This window comes from Bombus pyrosoma, linkage group LG6, assembly GCF_014825855.1.
Source record: "Bombus pyrosoma isolate SC7728 linkage group LG6, ASM1482585v1, whole genome shotgun sequence".
In the NCBI taxonomy this organism is placed as follows: Eukaryota; Metazoa; Arthropoda; class Insecta; order Hymenoptera; family Apidae; genus Bombus; species Bombus pyrosoma.
Window position 1 is genome coordinate 7,797,987 of NC_057775.1, and position 16,342 is coordinate 7,814,328.

Below are 16,342 nucleotides of genomic sequence, written 5' to 3' on the forward strand. Positions count from 1 at the left end.
CCAAATCGAATCATAATATCATTCTCTATAATCATTCCGAAGAGATTGTTTTATCAAGGAGAATAATAAACTAAAAATTATACCTATATAATGCAAATCACTGTAAGTATAAAAAAAATACTGTGCGAGATAATCGTTTATACTGAAATAAGTAGCGGCGATCGATCTCAATTTCCAAGAATATAAATATTAAGAAATTAACAAGTTATCTTGAAACGTTGTTCGATCATCGCCGTTCTATTCCTATGTAAACAATTTATTTTAGGATACGTTTCACAGAGGGAAAAAGAAGGCAACTTCGTTATAATAAAACGGAACACATTTTGAAATGTCTGCCTGCGAAACGGCTTGAAGGAAAACGTATGCTCAATCAATGTCGAGACATAAAATGTGCTAACAAATACCGGCACGCTTTGTAAGGGGAACCTAGACTGAATTTAGAGGGTGGATGAGTAGGAGGGAGACTGCTCGTAGAAGAAGACCAAGGTGAAAGGGAGAGAGGGAGAACACGTGGTGAAATTCCTGCCGTTCAGAGGTGCGCAGTTAGAATACGTAAATCTTCGTTGCGATAGCGAGCAACTGATAAAAAGGGGTAACACATTTTACATAATTTTTTCTCGCATCTACGCGTTAAATTACGCGATGAATTATAACGAATAACCGTTGTTCCTTCTTCTTCTTTTTTCTTTTTTTATTACCGTACTTGGAATTACGCTTGCCACGAAGATTTGTATGGTTTAGTACTGTCACGTGCAGTGTAAATACATATCAGTAGTTTTCGGCACACAGCGAGCGGTCCATTAACAGCAGTGAATTGACTGACGTCTCCTTATTGGCAAAGTTATCGATTAAACGAGACTTGTAATTGTAACACTGGCGTAGGTGAGCTACGCTCAAATTGTATACGTTTGTAAATTGCTCTGAACGGTAAACAATGCTGGGTAAACGAGAACGTTGTACAGTAAACAGAAATAAAAACGCGTTAATTGCGAGAACACTTCTCGTTTATATCCGGACAAATAAAAGCAATCGAAGAATGAAAGAAAGTCCTAGTTCCTAGTAATTAATTTAATTAATTACAGAAATGATCCGATGTAGCTATACCCATTCGTTGCATCCATATTTAAAACAACGAAGAGTTTTATACAAATCGCCAAAATTCTTAAAGCTGTTACAGGTAAAGAGCTCTCGTGGTTAAAGCTATTAAAGCATTCTATATATAACTGCTGCTTTGTGGAAAATAATCTCAACGTGTCGTTAACCTCTTCAGAACAACTCCTCTTTTTTTTGTCTATGAAGAAAATTGTGCTTTTCTTTCTTTCTCTTTTTTTTCTCTTTTTTTTTTTTTATTAGTTATTAATAACAGAAATACGTTTGCGAGCAGTTTTGTGAAGAAGCTACAATGCGCTAAAATTTGAGGACAATTCTAGCAAAAATGAATACATCTAGTTAATTGATAAATCACCAATGTCGCGTATACGTAGGCTCGCGTGAAAGCGTCGATTCAGCGACCAATCTCCGCGGTAGAATCTTCCAACGAACGCTTTGTATCCAATTAATAGAAGATAGGTACAATATGCATGTACCTTGCATCATAACTTTATCACGTAGACATAAATGTTCAGAAGTTTACAAAAGCTGGTACTGTGGCTTACGAATACACCGATAGTCATTAAGCTATACACCGGTTAACGATACAACACCGCGAAACGTGTACCTTGGAAATTACGAGAAAATTCGAAAAGTTCCAGAAGTTTCACAGGACCTCGCCTTACCAGTTACGGTTTAAGAATAACGAACAGTGTCAAACGTCAGATTCGAAGATACATATACGACTAGATAACCCATCCAAGCAAGTCTCGACAATGAATCTAAGCCTTCGGTTCGAACGCGAATGCCTGTTCCTCGTCCATTAACGAACTGTATTACTGGAACTATTCCAACGAACCTCGGAGAATCCATCGAAGATATGCAAGCGATCGAACGTTAAGCCGGCTTTTGCTACCATTTCTTGCAAGACCCGTGATGCATTCTGGGTGGCAGAGAGACGAGGCCAAGAGAGACGAGAGAGTTGAAGCTCGCTTCACTCGTTCACGCGCGTAACCTCACGTCCATGTCGCAATGGCGGATTGACGGCCGCGTTACCGCTCAGGTCGCACATGTACACACGCGAAACAACCGTGTGCAGCATGTACGAGGGACGAGCATCACGGAGCTCGTCTTGTATATCGGTATGATTATTATAGGTTAGACGTTTCATGGCAGTGCGCACAATGCAGCGGAGTAGAGGACCGACGGAATATAACCTCGCTTCCCGCAGACCCAGGGCGACGTGATCCAACGACAGAGCCACAGCGGCACACACAGTGTTGTTCTTAATAGGGTTGTGTGTAGCGGCACACGCGCGTCCACACGATACACGTATACAGCTCTGTCGGTGTATGTATGGTACGACTAGCATCGTTGGCCGAGCACAATGCTATAGTCACCCCTGGGTGTTGCTGTTGCTAGTTCCCCTTAACCTACGCGCGACTAAAACAAGATTTATCGTCTGTGGAAACGTACTCGTCGATACAGTGAACCGGCGTAAAAATACGGGCGTGTGGGCCCTTTGTAAAGAGGAGAGTCGGCCGACTTAAGTTTAATGCCGGATTGGCCGTTGCGATCGAAATTAATGAATATGTAGTATCGATCAACGATTCGACGATACACGTGCATAAATGGAAATTGAAAAGAAATAAATTCTAGAATCGTAGGTTAAAAAAATGGTAATATAGAAATATGAATATCTGTGAATCCAGAAATGTACATTTTTTAATCGGATATTCTTCTGCGTATAGGATTATATTAAAAGAATTAACGTGATCAGACTTCTTAATTCGTTACATCTCGCATTACAATATCGTATAATGTAACGATATAACAATACCGTTCTCCCTGTAGTTTTCGCATTTCAGCATGCGTTGAAATATTTGAAATTCTCACCGTGGTTTGTAAACTTTGAAAGCGGACTTACGTTATACGGTCTGTTACGAGATAACGACTAGATATTTTTAATACAAGGAGGAAAATGAAACAATACCGAATAAAGAAATGATGAAACTTCGTTCTTTCTTTTCTTCTTTTTTTTGAAACGGTAGATAGATCATTTTAACTAAGAATAAGAAGGGCAGAGAGAACGCTGAAACATAGGGTTTCAGCAACGAGACCGAGAAATCGTCGAATCCATTGAATCCGCCAAAAAGCTCGTTGTATCAAGATTGACCACGTGGGCGATATCGAAGTAAAACGCCTTCGTCACGCAAGGGATGAAACGTTTATCGTCTACTCTACGAGAACGATGGCATTTTTTTCTATTTTAACCTTTCCGTTCGTGCATCTGGCTCCAGGCTACGCCGTGGGAGTATATACCTTTACACGAACCCGCAGCAAACATGTACTTTTGTATCGATCTTTTCCTCTACTTTACACACCTCCATTTCAGAGCAATAATCGTCCTGACCATACGGGAGACTAGTGCGTTATCTATCTGTTTTCAAACCTACTCGAATATAAATACGAAAACTAGTCCTTCAAGACCGGTATGAAATATTAATTTCCTAACGATAAATAACGTGGACTTTAAAACAATCTAACGAATAGACAGCGAATATTTCTAAAAATTTATATCTTTACGATTACAATTAAACAAATGGAATTTAAATATGAATTTGTTTCGCCTATTAAATATTATTTAACCAATATTATTCCGTATATTTTTACGTATCATTCTCGTATGCTACAGGTTACACACCACTAACGTCAGAACTGCCTAAGGTAATCAAACTGACTAATTCGTAATTTTTCATAAAATCTCTGATCAATTACAGCGATGCATTTTTCTTTTAGATTTGAATGGTTCTACGAATATATATGGATAAAAGTTTTGCTTCGAATATTTCCTACATTTTTGGCGTATTATGGTCACCTTCTATATATACCTTTGAATCTCTAAATTTCCCACAAATGCACCAACTTCTACAGCCTATCGATGACCAAAATATTTGACCACAGTATCAGCTACCAATTATCAAAATAAACGACATAGCACAGAAAAATATTCTAACATTGCAACGTCTTGGATTTTCGAAGAAGACTAACTCGTATATTTGTAGAGAATTGGTCTTTTGATCGATACACATCATTCGCTGCACCGACAATCATGCGGATGACACTGACGGCCATTCTATGGGCGTAAGTACATATGAATATACGTGCATATGTGTACGTATATTTCTGACCATGCCCTTCTCTCCTGCCCTTCTGTGCTTTAACGAGGATAGCCGAGGGTCGAACCTCGTTCGACATGTAAATGTAAATGTTGGACAAGAACCATCCAGAGATTCTCAACTTTCTTAGTGCAACGTCTAGTGGCCGGTAGGGGAACTGGAGGTCCGGTGAGAATCACTGGTGAGGACACTCCGTGACTCCCCGGTGTGGCAAGAGTGTTGCGACGTTCTCGACACAGTTGGCAGTGGTGATCAATCTTCCCCAGCCACGTTACATTCTTCGACCGCACGTCCGTCACCAAGGAAAAACGCACACCGACTGCACAATAGCGTATAAATGGGCTGGAGGCAGAAAATCCCGCTGACTCGCCGCCATCCTATGTTTTCAAGCCACAAACTATGCTCGCTTTAAATCAAGGTGTTCTTATTGTTGTCTTGTTTATTTATCGTTAACGATATCAAGGAATTTACTTTGCTCCGAAAGAGAATCGGATACGTAAACGATAACGAACAATAAGATATTTTTGGCTAATTACGGTTATTGGTTATAGTTTTCAGAAGAAGATCGACGATCGTAATATTTTTATCGAGTTCGTTTGCGTGAAGCTACGTGATACATTTTTTCAACGCTCCTTCTTCAACGATATTCTTTTCTTCGGACGATAGTCGAGTCTTTTGTATATTATTACTAAAGAGAAGTACCAATTATCGCGTCTTCATAACGAGATGGTCGGCTTTTATAGCGGATAATCGTTGCAAGAGTAACCCAAAATGAGAACCACTCGTTGGGATTTCAGTGGGTGGCGTTGGTCCCCTCATCAAATGCTTGTCATACCGTTCTTACCCTCAAACTCCGGAGCCTAGCGGATCCCAACAGTCGGGTAAAGCCCGAGCCGCACCCCCGTGTACACAACGAGAAAGAGGACGATGTGTGTATGAGAAGAGGTGGGCAACCACCCCAATGGACCCGTCGACGAAGGCTTAAAGCCCATAGGCCTGTGATATGCCTCGGGGCCAAGAATTATGTCGCTGAAACCCACCAATTACGAGGGTTGCAACCCGAAAACGGCTTTCTTTCCTTCCACTTCTCTACATATACACGCGTACAGAGAACCTAAGTAAGTCGCGACTTTTTTCAATCGAGATCGAACCTACACTGCGGGACGATTTTCAACGAACGCTTTTAACCACGAGAATGAAACTTTCGTGAATTACATTCGACCACGGAATTTGTTAAAATTTTATGAATTATATTTCCTACGTATTTTTGAACGACCATTATTCCTTTTTTTTCGTTCTCTTCCCTTGGCAGAAAGAATGAAAATAAAACTTACTTTATGAACAGTTATATTCTATGTACAGCTGTAATATAGAACGAAGAATAGAATAATAAGACAGGAGCAGAAATCCTCTGAACGTGTATCGTAGTCCATCATTCGACGATGAAAAAGACCATTCGTCTGATTACGATTTCACGAAACGTCGTCGCGCACCGTATCCACCAGGCCAGCGACGGATTAATCAGCGAAACCATGCGGTTTCTTGCTCCCTCTGCGATTAATTAATCCTCGCGATTAATCACTCCAAGCGCTTTTCATCGACCAGCAGATCGTTTTTGTTCGTATTTTCGAGCGAAGGATATGCACGCGTATACACAGCCTGCGCGTTGTTTGCAGTGCGAAAAGAGGAGCACATAAAATTCACGGGACTCGCAACAATACGTTTCCTATAAACCTTTTTAATTTCAATTATGATAAACAACTGGCAGCTACAGAATACAAAAACGAACTGTTTACAAACGATAATATCCATATACACGCGTGTCGATAACGATATTATCGTAAATAATCCGAGCGCAAAAATTATTACGAGAAATTCATCCAATTGTCTGTTAACCGTTATTAACATAACACACGCCGCGTTCCTACTTTCGCGTTCAAATACCCAACGCTTGTAAAAACAATACAATTTTTTACTCGACAAGAAATAATGTTTTTTAGGATCAAATAAACCGGAAAATACACACACATATCTGATTCTGTTAAAAATCCCGCTATTTACGTATTAAATAAAGATGGAAGCGTGTAAATACACGAGTATCGTGCCGGATATGTGTACAAAAAATACTAAATTGCCAGATGCATCGAGCCAGAAATACCGAAAAATTTGTTTGATAACATATATATAGACGTGTGTATATTTCGTAAAAAGTGTACGCGCCGTATCGCGGCATATAACGTTCCAAAATGTATCGCCATCAATCGTGATTCGTATGTATAAAAACTGAATTACCAAATTCCTCTAACGTCAAGTCAGAAGAATGTTCCGACTTGTTCACGACGGTGACTTGAAAGCATATACGCAAAAACTTTGGAACTTTTCCATTACTTTAAGACGAGTGGTGGTAAAACACGTGGACGAAAACCGACACGAAATCTCCAAGCATTTTTATCGCCTGGAAGAACGAGTTCGCGTTATATAACGATGTTAAACGTTAAGGCGAGAAACAAAGGCATTTAGAAATTGTAAGGATATCGTAACTATTCGTGGCAATTTTCTCGATGAGACCCAACGAAATTACGAGACTGCTTCTGTAATTCAAAGTACAGTGGTGCTGACATATATCCACGCTGATTCACCAAAGTATTTCAACACCTATAAAAACTTTTTATGAATATATTACGCGTGTTACGCGAAACATTTCGAGATTTCATCAACGTTGTAACGAGACACGATTATCACGGTTATATTGGTAAAGTTTGAAACGAATCTGGAAATGTACGTAGGAGGTACAAGATATTTAACGCAAGTGTATGCTATATTTCGCAGAGCGAAAGATCATAAAATTATTTAAAAACTCAATTATCCATTACATTAATAAACTTCAATATCCAACGGGACCATCTCCAATGCTCGTTATACGTTTTTTTCTCTCTTTCTTTACTAAATATACGTTTAAATTGATGTTTCAGATCGATCTTCAATTTATTTATTTACCAATACGATCGCGACGGTCGAATCTCGTTACAGCGTCAAAGAAATTCGAAAATGTTTCATACAACACGCACGACGTATGTACACGCGAAAGTTTTCTATAGTAGGAGTTGAAATATTTTCCTAAGTCATTGTACATGGCAGAAACGCTATTCAACGGGGAAAACCGCATCTGCATCTGCCTCTTCCGTGAACGCATCTCCAAAGTATAAATTCGTCATTGGCATCCATTGTTACCAATCGGCCGTCTAGTATGACTTTTTCTATTTCAGAATCAAGTGACCCTCCGGCGAGCATTTCAATTTTCGCTCCTCGTTTCAATTCGGATGGGACGACTCGACGAACAATTAGTCGTCGTGCAATTTGATCAGCGATTGTCATCGGCGTATACCAGTGTCGCCCCCCGTCCCCACCCCCAATCCCAACCCCCATCGTCGTGGACGCACTGAAAAAACTCGCGGTGGAGAATCATTTTTATGTTGCAATTTCGCTTTTCTATCCGGATGCATTGTGCACCGACACGATTTTCGAGCACCATCTTAACGGTAAACGACGTTCGATTAAAAACGGAAATCTTTCCAATTTTTTACCTTCGTTTACACATTCGTGTCGATAATGAATATATATGATTTTACGTTAACGTCTATTGCTGCGACTCTTAATGTAAAAGTCGCTACTCGCAACGTGATTACGGTCATTTTTAATTACCGTTATTTTTATAGAAAATTTTATCGCTACCGCTACGTTCCAGTATTCTCTCGGCTATCGTAATACTTGAATCCTTAATATCTAGTATTCTTCAACAAGTGAGAGTTTCGCACTCGTAACGTGCGAATCGCGACTTGCCAGAGAATTGCAAAATAGTTTTTTAAAGGTAGTCGCGGTTATTTCTAACTCGTATTACGTATTTTCATATGGAATTTTGTCGCAACGATTTCAACGCGATTCTATTACAATACTTCTGCACGATATTCCAACACTGATTGTTCATGAACGAACAGAAATAACGTAAAAATTTAACGGAAATAACCACGTTTTTACAACCGATTGATCAGACGTAAATACACGCAGCTAATATTTCATCGAGTATTCGGTTAATTACAGGTAATAAGAGGTTATAAGTTGGAATATATTTTTATGCAAATGTACGCAGTTAGGATCGTAATTGGTTGTTACAAAAGTCACGATTCGAAAAAGGTTGAGAGACACTGGTTCAACGGGGAAACTTGAAAAGGATACACGGTATTCGGTAAAGATTTTGAAAATATTTATGGGATTCCCTGCGTATCGGTTTTTTCGTGCTTCGTAGAATCAACGTGATTATAACTTAAATACTTTAAAATAAGAGAAGACATCGAAAAACCGTCAAGTCCCACGTACAAACGGCATAAACGATTCACAAGATTGTGTATGCAGATGGAATACGAATGAATAAGCGAACGTTAGATAGAGTGAGAGAAGAAGGGGGGAAAAGGTGAAGTGGTAGGGAAAGACTGAAAGGAAGAAAGAGAGGAAGAAACAAAGCGCGTCCCTTTGTCCTTTGTTATCCTTTGCTAAAATCTATATATCAGCGTGATACATTTGCAAGGAGGCTGCTACTTTTCGTTAACGTGACATTTCTTTTCGCATCCTGTTTCTCCTTCTTTTTTGCATAATAAATATGTACATATCGTTGATCGATCAAACGTTCGTTCCGCGTAGATGTTACAAGTTCCAACCACAACGCAATTATACCGTATATCATTGCAGTACATTTCACATAATTGCAAAACACAATTGGATAATTATCAACGTAAAAAGAGAGAACATAATACGAAGCTGGAAACAATTCAGAATAATTTACCTTTAATATTTTCTAGTTTTATTTTCGAAGATCGAACTACACGCGAAAAGTAGGATATTTATCAAGTGGTAAATTTTTGTACAACTTGGTGAAGAGAAAAAAGAAAAAAAGATAAGTACGATCTTGGTCATAAATTAAGACAATTTTATAATTACGTGTAATAATATTGTATTAAATGTCTTACGACTTATGGACAATAGTGTACGTATGAATGGTATGCCTGAAACCAACACATTCATGCACAGTAGGTTGATTAAGTTCTTTACTTCCTCTATAGGACACGTTGCTAGACAATCAAGGATAACAGTCATTATCGTGTCAGTTATTGTTTCTATTATCACCATCCGTTTGACAGCGGTAAAAGCAGAATCTACCGACACGCTTGAACTTATTTATCAAGATACGTACAATTACTTCCAGATGTTTAATTAAATGTGGCGATGACGATAATCGTAAACGTAAGCGTTCTTCCTAGTTGGATAGTTGAATCATTACGGAATTTTTATTTATTTTCTAAATATAAGAGGAAGAACGTTTTTGAAGAATTGTTAGAACTGTTAGATTTTTCATCTATTAATTAAATATTAAATTGATTAAATAAATATCAGAAGACGAGCAATAATTTACGTATTATGCGAATTCTGTACAATCTTGCACTTTTGAATTTCTTATAAATGAATAAACATTCGCACTTTAATAATCATCAATGCAAACGTAACTAACATTAAAACGCTAAAACTAAAACTTCCAATACAATTTAGTTAACTGACCATCTTGTCTCGCGACCGCTTTCTTCGCTAAGTTTCTCAATTCGTTTCGTGAAATTTTGTCCATTGTATGTATAGAACTTTTTGCAACAAGAATACTTTGTAACGCGTGTTTCGTTCTTTCTTTCTTGTAACCTACATTTTCAATAATCTTTACGGATGACTTCGATCGTGTGTCATCTACGATTTGGCAAAGTAACGAGCGAACAACAATGTTCCATCGAGCAACTCCTGCTTTTATTATCTATCTCTTCTTCGTAAAGGCTCAAGTTACAGAGTTTACGAGCACAATGGTCGTAGCCGTCCCATCATTTATTTGGTTGCCAAGTGTAGAGAATGGGTCAGTTCTTAGCGCTTAGGATAGTGTTCGCTTCTATTATGACTGCAGATCATCTATCATTCGCGATGGTAAATTCAAAATCAATTTCTCCGCCTCTAAACAGCGGATAAGTGAAGACCCCGACCGTAAAACTCTCTACGTGTACATATTTGTAAATCTATATGCAGTCTTACGTTAAATCTTTAAACTTCTCTCAACTTAACATTCTCCTGTAATACTTTGAACAAGCATTCGTTGGATCAATTGTATGAAATTATCGTCGATATAAATACAAATTTGGAAGAACTCGCGGATTAAACTATCCGTTTGTCGACAGAGTTAGTATCAATGTAACTTAACCGATTAATTTTAATTATCGTCCTATCTACTTAAAGACAATTTTTCTATTACTTTACAACGAAATTAGTTCTCCGATGAACAAATAGTTTCTATTTTATCCTCCATACAGTGTATAACTAATTTCTACAACTATTCTGAAGAAGTTTCAATTTTTGATAAATGTATACAAGCATTTTTTACATTATTATACAGAATGTGTATATGGTTATGACAGCTTACAGCGAAGGAGAATAAATTTCAGTAGCTCGTGGATTAAACTTGAATCCTCCAGTGAACGAGTATGCAGTAACATTCGACTGTAGTTAAACATTTAATTTTCACAATTGGCAAAATAAATTTATTACGACGAAGATTAGCTATCGGCGAGACCGGTAATAAAAAAGCAGAATAGTTAAATCAATTTTTCTTTTAATAAGAACTACATACATATCGAATAAGAACGAAACGAACTCCACGCATGGCGAGAGTCGGTAGATAGAGCAGATACCAATCGGATCGAATGTTGTGCAACGACGCGTACACATTCAACTTCTATGAATAGAATAAACCGCGTATTATTGCAAGAACGATTTTACTCTTTAAGAATCCTCATGAGGAAATTATTGAACCACTTTGTGCCCCTTGAACGGCGCCACATTAGCGCCAATAAGCAAACAACCGGCAAGTGTACCCACATATCAACGGCACCAGCACCAACCAGCAGCTTCTACGAACGGCAATTGTTGTACGTTGACTTGTCCTCTCTCTCTCCCTCTCTCTCTCTCTCTCTCTCTCTCTGTCTCTCCCTCTATAAATAATCTCTATAATTTCTAGAGGCCTCCTGTGTCAGCGAATTCTCCGGTGGTCTCGTTTCGCATAAAGGACTTTGAGCTTATGTGACGCGTGAAATTATAACGGCGGTGAAAAAGTAAAAAAGAGGGCGGCCAGGCCAAAGCATTCTTTGAATAGTGGAATTATTTGCAGTAAGAAAATGAAAATGCAAAGGCGACCGGTTAAAGCGCGTATAAAGGAGAATGCTTTTTCTACTATGACCCTGCAATTATATTATTCCGTGCCGATCCTTTCTTCCGTAAACTTCATAACCGCCATTTGGTTTATTCTTTGCAACGAGCTGGTGTGAGAAGAGGAGAGAACGAGGAAGCGAGGGAAAGAGAGACAGAGGAAACACGACTGCCGCTGGTGGTGCAGGGATGTGGCTGCAGGAAGGCTTAACTGCGAACCGAGAAAAATGTGAAAATCCAGACGAAACAAGGATATTTACATATGCAACTGTATTCGAGTGATATCTCACGTGGCTACCCTGGTGCTAACCATCTTAGAAGAAACGTTTGAAAACACAGGACTGTTTCAAGCTCCGAGATCACGGGTAACGAGATACACTGTCGCGGATGAATAAAATCTAGCAACAGGAAAAGTAACATCGATCCGGTAAACTTTTTCTGCGCGAAGAATCCTGAACGAACGCTTAATAGTTCAAACAATGAACAAAGCGGTGAATTAAAATTGAAGGCATCCCATAAGTGGGCACATGAAAGGGGAGAGAGGATAATATGGGCCACCGGCAACGCCGCGATGGTGTTAGAGCAACTGACGGGGTAACTACTTTGAAAAGAAAAGTTGAAAGCTCACGAGCACCGACGCCTTTTCTTCTTCGCTCGTAGAAGTACTTAAGACGCTTCTCTCCCGGTTCATCGTGATACCAATATCATAGAAAGAAATGAAATTTCAAGTTTATATAATAAATCTTTCCTCTCCTGGTTTCTCTCCCCTTCGCTTCAAAAAACGCGTAACACATTCGCGATTAATCGTAGGAATCTCCCAATTTACTAGCAGAAAAAATAAATTTCAGGTACGTACGATAAATCCTACCTTTTCCTCGTTTCCTCCATTTCGCAAAACCCATAATTCACACAACGAGATCCCCTCTTTTCACTTACTATTAGCAACATGTTGCCCTGGTTTGTTGTCGTACTGCGTCCGTGGTAATCCTTAGTATTTATGTATTAGTTGAAGTTCTTTGATATAAAAAAAATGTAAATATTTCAACTTTCTTATCTGTGCTAAAAGAGTACAGAAACAGAAAATTAACAGAACAAATATTATTAGAAAAAAGTGTATCGAAATACGCTATTGTTACGTACAACCTCTTTGTAACGTCATATTTTCCTCCTTCCTATATTATCCATTTCGTGTAGATTGCATAGAATATAGAATTATTGAAAGAAACACAGAACTGTAAGATTATTTTACGCTACTCGAATACCTTAGAGGTTCTGAAGTTTAAGAAGCTTACCGCGTTCAGAATTTATATGGCCGGTAATGTTCCGATATTAAGGAAAACAATCACAACGCTAATATTTCTAAAATTCTACACCGAGGACACTCTCATAGCCGAAATAATTCACAATGAACGTTTACTTAGATTACTCTTGCACGGTAGAACTTTTTTTCGATACCCAAGTCAACAACGCATTCGTGCAAACATTCCTTCCAGTCGGAGTACTTGCCGCGACACCATAAAGCATACATTATAAAAATTTCCCCGAGGAAAAGAAAATTACAAAAATTAGCGGTTCCAAGGCGAAACTACGTCGGGCACAATAAAAATTGGCTAAGTTCGCGGTATCTCGAGTTACAGGAGAGAGTAACGCCCGCGCCTCTCGTAATTTCGACCGCGACAACCATGTTTCACTCGCCGTCTGTGAAACTTGAAAAAGACGATGATAAAGAAAATAAAACAAAAGGGCGCGTCTTTTATTTGTTTTTTTTTCTTTTTCTTTTTTAAATTCCATTTTCTTTTATTTTCTTAGAGCTCATTTTATTTCTACTAGAACCTCGCTTGTTCGAACAGATAGGAAAACAAAACAGTTTCTATAATCTTCTTCGTTCATTCTGAATTAAAAGAAATCATTATCGCTATAGGAGTTCGTGTAACGAATACGATCGTACAGAGTTAACAGAGGCTCACCTATCAATTCGTACATGTACGTGGTGAAACTGATCGTTCCTTTGTTCGCACTGCGAATCTTAATCGAACTGCGGATAAACAAGATTCTACTCGATCGAATGGAATTGTATTTTGTTTTTGTCAAAATTACTTACGGGAGCGGCTGGGTGTCTCGCCGGCGCGGGGTACATCTTAATTGTGGCTAAATACTCCGCAAGAATCACACGCGTCCGCAATGTCCTTTGTACACGGTCATTTCATGATCCATTCCCCGGCTCGATCTTTGCAGTAACATTCTCAGGATCTTGGAGGAACGCCAACGGTCTTCCCTCGATGTTCAGCATCAAGATCTTCGCCAACTGTAATTATAACACGACATGATTCGTTACTTTGAACAAAACCAAGGTGTTTCGTAAACTTCTTCCTGAGAAGTCGTGATTTCGCGTGACGCTCTTGCTTTTCTTAGAACCAAATCATTAGTCTTACATAGTCATTTACATGTTTAGACTATACCAGGTAGTTTTCAATCTCCCGATGAGATTATAAATTTTGGGCTAGTTTTTAATCGCTCGCTGAGATTATATGGATAACATGAATATGTATAAGTCTCTTAGAAAGCAATTCGATCAACTCCACTTTTACTGAATTTCTCAATCTCTTTGCTATTTACGAAAATATAGATAATCTTTAAACGTTCGATCTTAGTATTCGATATAATTTTATATTTATATGAAATATATATGTATATTCTCTGATTTTAATGAATAAGATATTTTAAAAATGATAAGGCATCCGAAGAGGTACAAATGTTAGAAAGAAGAGAGGAGAAGAGCAGGTTTAATTTTTAATTAATTTTATTCACAGCGAGTATAATTTAACACTAGCTGTTAAAACTATTTGTTTGAGATCTTTTCCTTTCTGTATTGTAAGTACTAGAAACATACAGTTTTTAGTTATTTATTCGGACAAAACTAACTGTATATTATACATATCAGTTTAATTATCCGCTATATAAAATATCAGAAGTAAATTTTCAGGATTTACAGTTTTATGACAATGGAAATTATTTCTTAAAATTCTTGCTAAAACCAAGATGATCATACTCTATTGATAATAAATTACGCTGGTAATTACAGTTTAAATATTCAATGGGTTACCACTGTAAAAGTTGGATGATTAAAATTGCGCATACATTAACTACACTATCGCGTCGCACAGACACGACCGATATAGCGAACCCGGCGAGCAATTCGTAGTAGCAGAAAGAAGACCGTAAAACAGCAGGTTATGCGCATTTATGTTCATCGAGAACGAGAGAAATTTTCAGTAATCAGCGAAGGATTCTGAACGACGTTAAATTAATTTGTATCGATCACTGTCACGCGCGGAATACGATTATTCGTATGAAGATAAAATCAACGTCGCGAGTATAAAAATACGAAGTGCTATAACTTAAAATTCCCGATCAACTTTAACAACGACATTTCATATTCCTCGTACGAGCACGTATGACATGGAAACTATCGAAAAATGCATGAAAATAACTGTAAGCTTAATGTACGAAAAAAATAAAAAAAATAAAAGCCATCTCCCATTTTCAATTTTCATAGGGCGGAAAAATTTCCAGCTACGCATCGCATATGGATTTCGAAATTATTTATACGACCGTGATGCGTGTGTATGCGGTTTCATGAATCTGGCCGATCAATTTATCGTTCGATTTACGAGCCATGTAAACCATGCTCCGTCGCCATTTCGAGAACATTTATCCTAATCTCCAAGGCGTGTTTCTAACGCAAGGCGACAAAGAACGAAGAGAAAAGTAGGAGCAAAAAAATTGGGAATAAAAGAACGGGAGGAGGAAATGGAGCAGCAAGGAGAAAAAGGAGATAGGAAAAAGTAAGTGCGCCCAGCGCGCCCTCTCGTTTAAACCAAACGTAAAGCTGTTGCACGAACGAAATGTCACGTACGGAAATTGTGTGTTGTATTTAAAAAAAAATACTGTTTTCGGTAAACAGTTTACTTCCACGCGGCTAATACTTTCTTGCGTCCAACACTTACGTCAGAACACATTTAATTATCGATTAAAAATGACGACGTATCGTGGAACGATGTATCGAAATATCGATAATGGCGGACGACGAACAAATGACTCGTTATAACCTATTAGCGATGCATGAATTTAATTCAACCGTAGGGAATGGTAATTTGGGAAAATTAAAGTATAAACGATCGACTAGCTGAATTAATTAAACAAATTAAAAAAGATCTCGTTGCTTGTACAATTTATTTACCTATACCTACTCGCCGACGATAATATTGATGTTCCTTTTGTTTTTCTAATATCGCGTATGATCTTCGAAGGTCGTAGACATGAAGAATTTAACGTATATCTCGCGATAATTTGCACGTGTAATTCACTCCTCTATGACTTTAACACGCTGTACCGTTCGCAATTTGAGACAGGTAATTTGATTTGTTGAATTAAATGGGTCACTCGATTATTTAAATGGCTCGTGTCACTTTTCAAGAAACTAGATTTCTCCGAGTATTTGAATTATTTGAAAAAAATTTCATATAATTTAAATATCTGAAATCCCTTTATGTTTTCTTCAAATCGAATTAACAACTTAGCGAAGATTGTAACCTCACGATCGACCGTTATGAATTTCACGCATGATTCATAATACACACAAAAATTACACCAAAACAAGATATCACGTTACTCCTCGTTAATGATAAATTAACAAAACTCGAAGTGATTCATACTCTTTACAAAACATGCTAATATTACGAATAAACAAGAATGTTAAAATAAATATACACTCGTGTACCAGTATATAT

General features: G+C 38.0%; 1 protein-coding gene across 5 annotated transcripts in view; it reads right to left on the minus strand.

Annotated features, from left to right (window-relative positions):
• The window catches only part of LOC122568765 (protein groucho), a 112,764-nt gene that overhangs the window by 92,588 nt on the left and 3,834 nt on the right, over positions 1 to 16,342 (minus strand). For all 5 annotated transcript variants that reach the window (XM_043728905.1, XM_043728907.1, XM_043728912.1 and 2 more), the window contains exon 2: positions 13,654 to 13,857. In XM_043728905.1, the coding sequence (XP_043584840.1) occupies positions 13,654 to 13,689 (36 nt within the window). In that variant the 5' untranslated portion in view covers positions 13,690 to 13,857. The remainder of the gene's footprint in view (positions 1 to 13,653; positions 13,858 to 16,342) is intronic.